Source organism: Hyla sarda, chromosome 4, assembly GCF_029499605.1.
Source record: "Hyla sarda isolate aHylSar1 chromosome 4, aHylSar1.hap1, whole genome shotgun sequence".
NCBI lineage: Eukaryota > Metazoa > Chordata > Amphibia > Anura > Hylidae > Hyla > Hyla sarda.
Window position 1 is genome coordinate 198,352,380 of NC_079192.1, and position 12,333 is coordinate 198,364,712.

Genomic DNA, 12,333 nt, shown 5'->3' on the forward strand with positions numbered 1-12,333 from the left:
TAATTGGTGCCTGGCCCAATCAGTGTAATTAGCTCCCACCTGCTCCACGCCTATATAACCTCACTTCCCCTTCCCAGCATGGCCGGATCTTGTTGCCTTGTGCCAGTAAAAGCGTTTTGTGTATGTCCCAAGCCTGTGTTCCAGACCTTCTGCTGTTGCCCTGACTACGACCCTTGCTGCCTGCCCTGACCTTCTGCTATGTCCGACCTTGCTCTTGCCTTGTCCTTCAGTACCACGCCAGTCTCAGCAGTCAGTGAGGTTGAGCCGCTACCGGTGGACACGACCTGGTTGCTACCGCCGCAGCAAGACCATCCCGCTTTGCGGCGGGCTCTGGTGAATACCAGAAGCAACTTAGAACCGGTCCACTGGTACGGTCCCCGCCAATCCCTCACTTACACAGAGGATCCACCACCAGCCTGACGAATCCTAACAGTAGATCCGGCCATGGATCCCGCTGAGGTGCCGCTGCCAAGACTCGCTGACCTATCCACGGTGGTCGCCCAGCAATCCCAACATATTGCCCAACAAGGACAGCAGCTGTCGTAGTTGACCGCCATGCTACAGCAACTCCTGCCACAGCTACAGCAACCATGTCCTCCGCCAGCTCCTGCACCTCCTCCGCAGCGAGTGGCCACTCCTAGCCTCCGCTTGTCCCTGCCAGACAAATTTGATAGGGACTCTAAACTCTGCCGTGGTTTCCTGTCTCAATGCTCCCTACACTTGGAGATGTTGTCGGACCAATTTCCTACAGAACGGTCTAAGGTGGCTTTCGTAGTTAGTCTTCTGTCTAGAAAGGCCTTGTCATGGGCCACACTGCTCTGGGACCGCAATGATCCTGCCACAGCCACTGTCCAGTCCTTCTTCGCTGAAGTCCGTAGTGTCTTCGAGGAGCCAGCCCGGGCCTCCTCTGCCGAGACTGCTTTGCTGAACCTAGTCCAAGGAAGTTCTTCCGTAGGTATAATGTCTCCGCTGTCTCGTGGACACAGCTTCACATCAAGTTTATACCGAATCTCAAGGAAAGACACGCTGGTTTGCTTAACTGATGTAATCTTTACTGAGATATAATGAAAGTGCGCGGTAAAACTGTAAAACAAACATATGAAAGACAAATGTAAGCATGGCTATTCAAGTGCCTTACATTATGCATAGCTAATACATAGATAGTCTAACATGTGCTCACTTACTACACACTGAAAACACATTATCTATCTACAAATGCCGAGCATCTCTCTACACAAGGTAACTAGCAATTCCTTACTCACAGGCTTTGGTATTTATCAGATTTGCAGGCTGTATTAGCTTTAAGAAGTCCTGTGGATCTGGTCACTGTGGTGGCTGGAGCTGGAATGAATGAGACATGCCGGAGCTAGTCCTATGCTTTAGAGAGAAGGCCCGCCTCTAGGCTTCAAGAAAATGGAGGGTCTTAAAGGAACAGACCCTGCTGAGTGCCAAGCATGTAAAATACATTGCGAAGGCAGCACACTCCCCACCTGGCATACTTTTTGTTATGCCACTAACCCTTGGACAGAAGTAAAACTACTTCAGAAATTGGCCTTGCATACACTTTGGGAATGCCCTGTCTAACAATCCTAACTTCAACCTTTCTAACTCTAGCATCACTACTAGGATCAGTCCCCACAATGAGTCCAATAGGCCACTCGTTCCTGTGGGCCTGAGAGTCTTTCAGTAGGACAAAGTCTCCAACTTGTAAATTGGGCTTGTCATCTTGCCATTTCTTGCGTGGCTGGAATATCACCAGGTATTCCTGTCTCCACCTCTTCCAGAAAATGTCCGCAAGACTTTGAACTTGTTTCCTTTGCTTGGTGTACAAGTCCTTGAGCGAATTGTGTTGAGAAATCTCTTCCGTTTTCAGAAGGCCTTGGATTTCTTCTTTAAAGACTTCCTGCTGGATGCATCTGATGATCGTGACCTTAAGTTTTCCGATTGCACGGGTCAGCGACTTCCAGCTGGAAAACCTTTCAAATCTATGAGCGCCCAGACTGTCTCTTGTAACTATAGTCCTACAAACTGTCACTTGAGGTCTTACCTCTTTGTCTTGATCTGGTTCTATGAGCTGAAAGGTCTCTACCTGAGTAGTTTCTTTGGTTTCTGGTTTACGAAGAAAGGATGGACCTACGAACCAGTTAGTTTGCTTGAGCGCAGCGGCTGGCACTAGTCTCGTCCCATGATCAGCTGGGTTCTTGTCTGTGCTGATGTGATGCCACTGTTCTGGACTTGTAGACTTTCTGATACGTGTCACTCTGTTGGCCACGTATGTATAAAATCTTCTTGAAGCATTGTGAATATATCCTAACACAATCTTGCTGTCTGTATAAAAGTTAATTGTATGGATCTCGATGTCCAGTTCTGTTGTAATCATGTCTGCCATCTCTACAGCTAAGACAGCAGCACAAAGTTCTAGACGTGGGACAGTGTGAGACGGTCTGGGAGCCAGCTTAGATTTTCCCATGAGGAACCCGACATGGCTTTGTCCCTCAGTGTCTATTACCCTAAGGTAGGCGACAGATGCGATAGCCATAGTGGAGGCGTCAGAGAATATGCATATTTCTCTTCTCTTTGTAGCAGACAAGGAAACAGATACGTATGGTCTAGGGATGTTGAGTTGTTCAAGCTCTAACAATGAGTCTTTCCACAACTTCCACTGCATTTCCTTCTCTTCAGGTAGAGGTATGTCCCAGTCACTTTGTTCTTGCTCAGTAGTGATCTGTCTCAAAAGAGCTTTACCTTGCATGATGATGGGTGCTACGAACCCCAGGGGGTCGTAAAGACTGTTGACTGTAGATAGGACACCTCTTTTTGTGAATGGCTTCTCTTCTCTGGAGACCCTGAAGGTGAAACTGTCAGTCTTCAGGTCCCAACTAATCCCAAGACTTCTTTGCAAGGGTGGTGATTCTGTTCCTAGATCCAAGTCTTTGAGGTCTTTAGCACGGTCTTCCATTGGAAATGCTTCCATGACTCTGTTGCTGTTGGAAGCTACCTTGTTCAGTCTTATGTTGGATTCTGCCAACATTTCTCTTGTACTTTTCAGGACGTTGATAGCTTCTTCGTTGCTGGAGAAAGAAGCAAGTCCATCATCTACGTAGAAGTTCTTCATGACGAACTGTGTGGCTTCTTGACCATGTCTTTCACCTTGCTGTGCTGCTCGTCTCAGGTTGTAGATAGCTACAGCTGGAGAAGGGCTGTTTCCAAACACATGTACCTTCATCCTGTACTCTGTGATTTCTTTGTTAAAGTCGTTGTCTGTATACCACAGGAACCTTAAGTAGTCTCTGTGATCTTCACGAACAAGGAAACAGTAGAACATCTGTTGTACGTCTGCTGTCACTGCTACGAGTTCTTTTCTGAACCTGATGAGTACTCCAAGGAGTGTGTTGTTCAGGTCAGGTCCGCTGAGAAGGACATCATTTAGTGAGATGCCTTGGTGTTTCGCACTAGAGTCAAATACTACGCGTATCTGGCCTGGTTTCTGAGGATGGTACACCCCAAATATTGGTAAGTACCAGTGTTCTTGGTTCTCTTGTAGTGGTGGTGCCTTTTCAGCTTGATCGTTATCAAAGATCTTCTGCATGAAGGCTTGGAAGTGTTTCTTCATATTTGGCTTTCTTTGTAGCATGTGCTGCAACGAGGTGAAGCGTTTCTCTGCTTGTACCTTGTTGTCAGGAAGGCGATGGCGTGGTGACCGGAAGGGTAGAGGGGCTACCCAGCTGCCTGATTTGTCTCTGAAGACTTCTCTGTCCATAATCTCAAGGAAGAGAGTATCTTCCACCGAGGGTGCTAGCTTGTCGTCATCTCGTGTTCTTTCAAACACCTTACAGCCCAGTTCATCTGTATCTCCAGTTGAGGCTAAGTCTTCCATGCACCTCTGGATACTCCGATGATGTGTTGGGTTTACAAGTCTCTCTTTAATGTGTAGACTGTTGGTACATGGGCAAAGACAAGATGTACGACCATTCTGTAACAGATGTGTTCTGTAGACATTTACCTTTTCTGGTTTGTGGAGTCCGTCTAGACATACTTCTCCAACGATGACCCATCCGAGATCAAGGCGTTGTGCAAATGGTGCATTGTGTGGCCCATTGTACTGTTCTCTGACTTTGTGCAGTCTGAGGATATCTCTCCCAAGTAGAAGGATGATTGCAGCATCTGGATCTAGTGCTGGTATCTGGTCTGCTATTCGCACCAGATGGGGGTGATGACGAGCAACTTCAGGTGTGGGGATCTCTGACCTGTCGTCTGGTATCTCATCACATTCTATGAGGGTAGGAAGAGTCACCTTTGTCTTTCCATCTAATGACTCAATGATGTAGTTGTTTGCTCTTCTCCCTGTTGTCTCTACAACTCCAGAACAAGTCTTCAGGGTGTATGGAGTTGGACTTCCTTTGTCACCGAAGAGGTCAAAGAACTCTGTTTTTGCCAGAGATCTGTTACTCTGTTCATCCAAGACTGTGTACATCTTGATTGCTTTTTCTCTGAAGCCTGCAGGATACACCTTGACTAAGCATATCTTGGAACATGATCTGGGGCGGCCCTGCTCTGTACAGATCTCAGTACACTTTGAGGTTACTGCTGGCGTTGTACTCTCGCCTTGCTCCCCACCATGATCTTCTTGAGTTGCTGGAACTTCTTGTTTCCATGGTGATGGTCCTGGGTGCAGTGCTGACAGGTGTTTGTCACTGTTGCACTCTGTGCATTTTATTGTTTTTGTACAGTCTTTTGCAAGATGCTGAATTGAAGCGCAACATCTGAAACAAATGTGATTGTCTTTAAGGTAAGCTTTGCGCTCTTCTAACGTCTTACTTCTGAAACTGCGACATTTTCTTAGTGGATGAGGCTTGTTGTGGATGAGACATATTTTGTCTGGCTCCTCAACTTTCTTACTTGTGTTGTCTTCCTGATTGACTGCAGACTCAGGCGAGACTTCTGTCTTCCGTACAGAAACTGTTGCTCTGCGTTCTTTGTAAGGCGTTGGATGTTTTTGCTCTACCTTTGGGGAGCTTGCAGTTCTCTTGTTCAGGAAAGCAAAGCTTGGATCATTGCGTGTTTCAGCTTGGTCTACGATGAATTCAGCAAGGAAGGCAAATGGTGGAAATGCGACTCGATGATCTTTCTTGTATCTTGATGCTTGAGTGACCCACCTTTCTTGCAAGTTGAAAGGAAGTTTCTCGATTATGGGATCAACTCCACGTGCTGTATCTAAGTATGAGAGACCTGGCAGATATCCACTAGACTTAGCGGCTTCTATTTCTAAGAGTAGGTCCCCAAACCCTCTCAGCTTTTGATTGTCTTTGTTTGTCATTCTTGGATAGTTTTCTATCCTCTTCAGAAGAGCATCTTCAATCACTTCAGGTGACCCATAGCAGTGTTCTAGTCTCCTCCACACCATTGCAAGTCCTGCTGCTGCGTCATGAACATGTACTGATCTGATTCTTTGGGCTTGCTCAGTGGACTCTGTTCCTAGCCATTTGACGAGCAGATCAAGCTTTTCTCTGTCTGTCAGATCTAAGTCTTGGGTACCGCTTAGGAAAGATGACTTCCAGGCCCAGTAGTTTTCTGGACGGTCATCGAATTTCATGAGACCAGCGCTCACTATCTCACGGCGCATCAGGAATCTTGCTACCTCTGTAGCTCTTGCTGCATCTGGTGAATACTTCCTGGGTGTAAACTCAGGGTATGGCTGCGGCTGGTAAGGCTGATGAGGTACTTGACTAAGTCTGCTTTGTTCTCCTCTGTTGTAAGTCTTTCTGCTATAATCCAGACTTGTATTTGCTTGAGGAGGGAGTACATCAGCATCCGTTTGCACTCTTGTCAGGTTGGCAGATTGGTCTCTGAGCATGCAACCACTTGACTTCCTACCCTGAGGTTCTAATTCAGTCTTGCAGTGTTGCATAGTATCAAAGTTGCTTATTGATGGTCTTGGTGCATAATTGAACTGCTGGTCAGTGTACATGGTTGCTTGTGACTGTATGTACTCACGGGTACGTTGGCTTGCGCTGAGGGGTGACATCTGGGTTTCTATGTCAGCGAACTGAGCTTCGGCAGCCCTTGTGAGAACTTCTGCCTCGGCTAAGGCTGCTGCAGCGTTTTTCTGCTGTTGCAGTAAGTGTAAAGATGCTTGCACTTCAGCTTGTTCTTTCATCAATTCAGCTTCCTGCTTTGCATAGGACGCCATTGCACAAGCTGCCTCTGCTTTCGCTCTTGCCTTAGTTGCTATGGCGCTAGCGGATGACAGGCTGGTGGTGCTTGAGTGTCTAGAACTATGGCGTTTAAATCTTGATGCATCGGCGCTAACCGAAGTTAGATTTGTTTGACTGGACGCTCTAGACAATGTTGTGCACCTAGATCTACTTCTTGGGAAGGTGTCTTCCTCTTTATAGGAGCATTGAGGGTTAACTGTCAGAGTGCTGTTCTCTGGGTTCTGCATCTTGATTTAGCTGGCAGCGTAGATAATGATGATGACTGGACACAGCACAGCGGTGTTATAGCACGTGAGAGAATTAGTTTCACTTTCTAGTGCTTCGCGCCCTTACTCCGACACAGACTGCAGGGCACAGGATTTATGAGTCTTTTTTACTGCTGCGGACGATTCAAAGCTGATTAACTGCTTCTGATAACGTTTTAAAAGCCTTTTTACTATAATGTCTCCGCTGTCTCGTGGACACAGCTTCACATCAAGTTTATACCGAATCTCAAGGAAAGACACGCTGGTTTGCTTAACTGATGTAATCTTTACTGAGATATAATGAAAGTGCGCGGTAAAACTGTAAAACAAACATATGAAAGACAAATGTAAGCATGGCTATTCAAGTGCCTTACATTATGCATAGCTAATACATAGATAGTCTAACATGTGCTCACTTACTACACACTGAAAACACATTATCTATCTACAAATGCCGAGCATCTCTCTACACAAGGTAACTAGCAATTCCTTACTCACAGGCTTTGGTATTTATCAGATTTGCAGGCTGTATTAGCTTTAAGAAGTCCTGTGGATCTGGTCACTGTGGTGGCTGGAGCTGGAATGAATGAGACATGCCGGAGCTAGTCCTATGCTTTAGAGAGAAGGCCCGCCTCTAGGCTTCAAGAAAATGGAGGGTCTTAAAGGAACAGACCCTGCTGAGTGCCAAGCATGTAAAATACATTGCGAAGGCAGCACAGTAGGTGAATACGCCATCCAGTTTCGTACCCTCGTCTCAGAGCTAGCCTGGAACAATGAGGCCCTCTGCGCGACCTTCAAGAAAGGCTTATCCAGCAACATCAAAGATGTACTGGCCGCACGAGAAATTCCTGCTAACCTGTCTGAACTTATCCATTTGGCCACCAGCATCAATATGCGTTTTTCTGAAAGACACCAGGAGCTCCGCCAGGAAAAGGACCTTGAACTCTGGGCATCTCTCTCCGAGTATCCTTTGCAATCTACCCCTGTGCCTCCCGCCGAGGAGGCTATGCAAGTGGATCGGTCTCGTCTGACCCATGAAGAGAGGTCTCGTCGCAGAGATAAAAACTTATGCCTGTACTGCGCTAGTACCGAACATTTCCTAGTGGACTGCCCTATTCGTCCTCCGCGTCTAGGAAACGCACACACGCACCCTGTTCACGTGGGAGTGGCGTCCCTTGGTGTGAATTTTGCTTCTCCACGTCTCACTGTGCCTGTGCGGATTTCTCCTTCTGCCTACTCCTCCTTCTCAGCTGTGGCCTTCTTGGACTCTGGTTCTGCAGGAAATTTTATTTTGGCCTCTTTTGTTAATAGGTTCAGCATCCCAGTAACCCGTCTCGCCAAGCCGCTCTACATTTCTTCTGTCAACGGAGAAAAATTCGACTGCACTGTGCGTTACCACACAGAACCCCTGCTTATGAGCATTTGACTGCATCACGAAAAAATAGAATTTTTTGTTCTGCCCAACTGCACCTCTGAAGTCCTCCTCGGTCTGCCATGGCTCCAACGTCATTCTCCCACCCTTAACTGGACCACCGGGGAGATCAAAAATTGGGGCCCTTCTTGTCACAAACGATGCCTCACATCTGCTCCCATTTGTCTAACTCCTGAGGTTCCACCCTTACCGGTCCCTCCTAAGGCTTACCAGGATTTTTCTGATTTTTTCGACAAAAAGCAAGCAGAGATCTTGCCTCCTCATAGCCCCCTTCCTGGTAATACTCTGCCCCGTGGCAAGCTTCACCCTCTGCCCCCCCCCCTCCCCATTCCCACATCTTCTGGAGTTCCTGCCCTAGATGAAGTAACCCAGGACTTCTCCGTTATCTGGAAGGAGACTCAAGAGTCGCTCCCAATGGCCTCGTCTCGTATGAAGGGACAAGCAGATAAAAAGAGGGGGAGACCTAAGGGGGGGTACTGTTACGCCAAGCGCTCCGGGTCCCTGCTCCTCCCCGGAGCGCTCGTGGCGTTATCCTCTCTGCAGCGCCCCGGACAGACCCTATGACCGGGAACGCTGCACTGACACTGCCGGCGAGGATGCGATCCGCATAGCGGAACGCGCCCGCTCGCGGGTCGCATTTCAATCTGCTCATCTGTCCCGTTCCCCGGCTGTCACGTCCTGGCGCGCACGGCTCCGCTCTCTAGGGCGCGCGCGCGCCAGCTCTCTAAGATTTAAGGGGCCAGTGTACCACTAATTGGTGCCTGGCCCAATCAGTGTAATTAGCTCCCACCTGCTCCACGCCTATATAACCTCATTTCCCCTTCCCAGCATGGCCGGATCTTGTTGCCTTGTGCCAGTGAAAGCGTTTTGTGTATGTCCCAAGCCTGTGTTCCAGACCTTCTGCTGTTGCCCCTGACTACGACCCTTGCTGCCTGCCCTGACCTTCTGCTACGTCCGACCTTGCTCTTGCCTTGTCCTTCGGTACCACGCCAGTCTCAGCAGTCAGTGAGGTTGAGCCGCTACCGGTGGACACGACCTGGTTGCTACCGCCGCAGCAAGACCATCCCGCTTTGCGGCGGGCTCTGGTGAATACCAGTAGCAACTTAGAACCGGTCCACCGGTACGGTCCACGCCAATCCCTCACTGACACAGAGGATCCACCACCAGCCTGCCGAATCCTAACAGTGTGTATTGGAACTAAACCAAAAAAGGGAGGAGAAAAAGCAAATTGGACATAATGTCACACCAAACTCCAAAAATGGGCTGGACAAAATTATTGGCACCCTTAACTTAATATTTGGTTGCACACCCTTTGCTTCCTATAAGCATCAATAAGCTTCTTACACCTCTCAGCCGGATTGTTGGACCACTCTTCCTTTGCAAACTGCTCCAGGTCTCTCTTATTGGAAGGGCGCCTTTTCCCAACAGCAATTTTAAGATCTCTCCACATGTGTTCAATGGGATTTACATCTGAACTCATTGCTGGCCACTTCAGAACTCTCCAGCACTTTGTTCCCATCCATTTCTGGGTGCTTTTTGATGTATATTTGGGGTCATTGTCCTGCTGGAAACCCCAAGAGCTTGGACGCAAACCCAGCTTTCTGACACTGGGCTGTACAGTGCGACCCAAAATCCGTTGGTAATCCTCAGATTTCATGATGCCTTGAACACATTCAAGGCACCCAGTGCCAGAGGCATTAAAACAACCCCAAAACATCATTGAACCTCCACCACATTTCACTGTAGGTACTGTGTTCTTTTCTTTGTAGTCCTCATTCCGTTTTCGGTAAACAGTAGAAATGATGTTCTTTACCAAAAAGTTCTATTTTGGTCTCATCTGTCCACAAGATGTTTTTCCACAAGAATTTTGGCTTATTCAAATTCATTTAGGCAAAATGTAGTCTTGCTCTTTTAGGTCTTTGTTTCAGTAGTGGGGTCCTCCTGGATCTCCTGCCATAGCGTTTCATTTCATTTAAATGTCGACGGATAGTTCGCGCTGACACTAATGCTCCCTGAGCCTGCAGGACAGCTTGAATATCTTTGGAACTTGTTTGGCGCTGCTTATCCACCATCCGGACTATCCTGCATTGACACCTTTCATCAATTTTTCTCTTCTGTCCATGCCCATGGAGATTAGCTACAGTGCCATGGGTTGCAAACTTCTTGATAATGTTGCGCACTGTGGACAAAGGCAAATCTAGATCTCTGGAGATGGACTTGTAACCTTGAGATTGTTGATATTTTTACACAATTTTGGTTCTCAAGTCCTCAGACCGTTCTCTTCTCCTCTTTCTGTTGCCCATGCTTAGTGTGGCACACACAGGCACACAATGCAAAGACTAAGTGAACTTCTCTCCTTTTTTCTGCTTTCAGGTGTGATTTTTATATTGCCCAAACCTGTTAATTGCCCCAGGTGAGTTTAAAGGAGCATCACATGCTTGAAACAATTTTCTTTTTCCCCAATTTTGAAAGGGTGCCAATAATTTTGTCCAGCCCATTTTTGGAGTTTGGTGTGACATTATGTCCAATTTGCTTTTTATCCTCCCTTTTTTGGTTTAGTTCCAATACACACAAAGGGAGTAAACATGTGTATAGCTAAACATGTGTAACTGCAATCCTTTTCTGTGAGAAATACTTCATTTTCTTGAAAAATTTCAGGGGTGCCAACATTTACGGCCATGACTGTATAAGGGGGCAGAACAGAGACTTGCATTGAGGGGCGGAGCGTGACGTCACACGGGGGCGGGGGCGTGACGTCACACGCCGCCGGCTCTGCGGTCGAGCGTAATCAGACCCACAGCGAACACGCTCCGGGCACTGATGACAAACAGGGTGCCGTGTGCATGATCATGGGCGTCCCCAGCTGCGGGACTCCCGCGATCAGGCATCTTATCCCCTATCCTTTGGATAGGGGATAAGATGTGTAAGCACTGGAGTACCCCTTTAAGGGATAACTATAGTATAACTTCTTGTATAAAAAATAGCTGTCACCAAGCAACATATTAAAGAACTTGTGTCTTACCTGTATACTACTCCTTTGGAATGCAGGAACTGAAGACCACAAACAATTTCAGCAGCATAGAAACTACAAATATATGTGAAACAGATGGAAACAATAGTGAAATTACACATAAGCAAATATTTGTATTATTAATGCTACATATAGCAATTCTAGTATTATAGGATGCTAATGGTTAAGACTCCAACCATACTACATGAATGGCCTTAATATATCCAATAAATCATTTACTTGCAATATTGTGAAACTTTTTGGATGGCTACCCCAGACTACAGGAAAAATTCTTTTAGAGAGGAAGTTCTTTTAAAGGTGTATTCCATGATTTTTTTTATTTGACTATGCTACAGGGGCTGTAAAGTTAGTGTAGTTCATAATATAGTGTCTGTACCTGTGTGTGACGTGGTCTCACAATTTTTACGTGATCTTTGCCCCAACATTTATTTTTAAAAGCATACAAAATGACTGTTGTCTCAGGTTTTCCCAGGTAGCAGTGCGAGCTGAAACATTGCATCACTAGTCAGGTGTCCAGAGGGAGCCTGTCCTTCCTTCAATGGGTGGAGCGTCCACTGGGTTGGAGATCCTTCTGCAAGAATCTGCAACAGCTGGAGGCACCCTGGTTGGAAATCACTAGTCTATTGCATTGAAGGCAGCAGAGGTGTGTTTCAATGGGTTGGGTGAGTGATGTGTGGGAGGGAGGACAGCGACCTCACACTTACAAACAAGGAACTATGGGATTTGTAGTTTAAAGGCATATTCTGGCTTTAGACATTTTATCCCCTATTCAAAGGATAGGGGATAAGATGTCTTATTGTAGGGGGCTTGCCGCTGGGACCCCCTGCGATCTCCCTGCAGCACCCACATTATGTGTCTCCAGGCTGAAATCCTGGAAGTTTTCAGGACTGGAGACGTGACGTAACTTCACGCCCCCTCCCTTCATGTCTATGTCTATATATAGACATAGACATGAATGGAGGGGGCCTGACATGACATCATGAGGGGGGCGTGGCATTATGTCATGTCTCCAGTCCCGAAAACTTCTGATTTCCGAGCCTGGAGACGCATCTCCGCACATAATGTGAGTGCTGCAGGGAGATTGCGGTGGGTCCCAGCGGTGGACCCCCCCACGATCAGACATCTTATCCTCTATCCTTTGGATAGGGGATAAAATGTCTAAAGACGGAATACCCCTTTAAGAGAACAATCTCCAACAGGAAATCTTTAACGAAGGGGCCAATATATGCAAAATGTATGTGAATTAAAAATACTGCCTAGGTGGGGCCTAGTCCTCTCTTAAAGACGTGTTCTTTTTGAGAAATTATTTTTAATAATTTCGGGGAGGATTCCATAGGGTATTTTATAATCAAACTAGAAGTTACATTTTTGCAAGAATATTACTTTGTATACATGTGATATTCCCAAATT

The 12,333-nt window shown here is 46.9% G+C and overlaps 2 protein-coding genes across 7 annotated transcripts in view; both read right to left on the reverse strand.

Moving 5' to 3' along the window:
* Positions 1 to 12,333, reverse strand: part of PRKCQ (protein kinase C theta) — a 257,684-nt gene that overhangs the window by 18,591 nt on the left and 226,760 nt on the right. For all 5 annotated transcript variants that reach the window (XM_056573244.1, XM_056573243.1, XM_056573242.1 and 2 more), the window contains one exon: positions 10,915 to 10,977. In XM_056573244.1, the coding sequence (XP_056429219.1) occupies positions 10,915 to 10,977 (63 nt within the window). The remainder of the gene's footprint in view (positions 1 to 10,914; positions 10,978 to 12,333) is intronic.
* On the reverse strand, positions 957 to 7,168 carry LOC130368881 (uncharacterized). Of its 2 annotated transcripts, none has more exons than XR_008892595.1 (2): positions 1,263 to 7,168; positions 957 to 1,083 (listed from the first exon to the last, which is right to left on the reverse strand). XR_008892595.1 is itself a non-coding variant. In XM_056573240.1 (2 exons), the coding sequence occupies exon 2, from the start codon at positions 6,440 to 6,442 to the stop codon at positions 1,514 to 1,516; it is 4,929 nt and encodes a 1,642-aa protein (XP_056429215.1). In that variant the 5' UTR covers positions 6,443 to 6,779; positions 6,959 to 7,168; the 3' UTR covers positions 969 to 1,513. The 2 variants fall into 2 exon arrangements, 1 of the variants encoding a protein (XP_056429215.1); XM_056573240.1 differs by having other exon boundaries at positions 969 to 6,779; positions 6,959 to 7,168.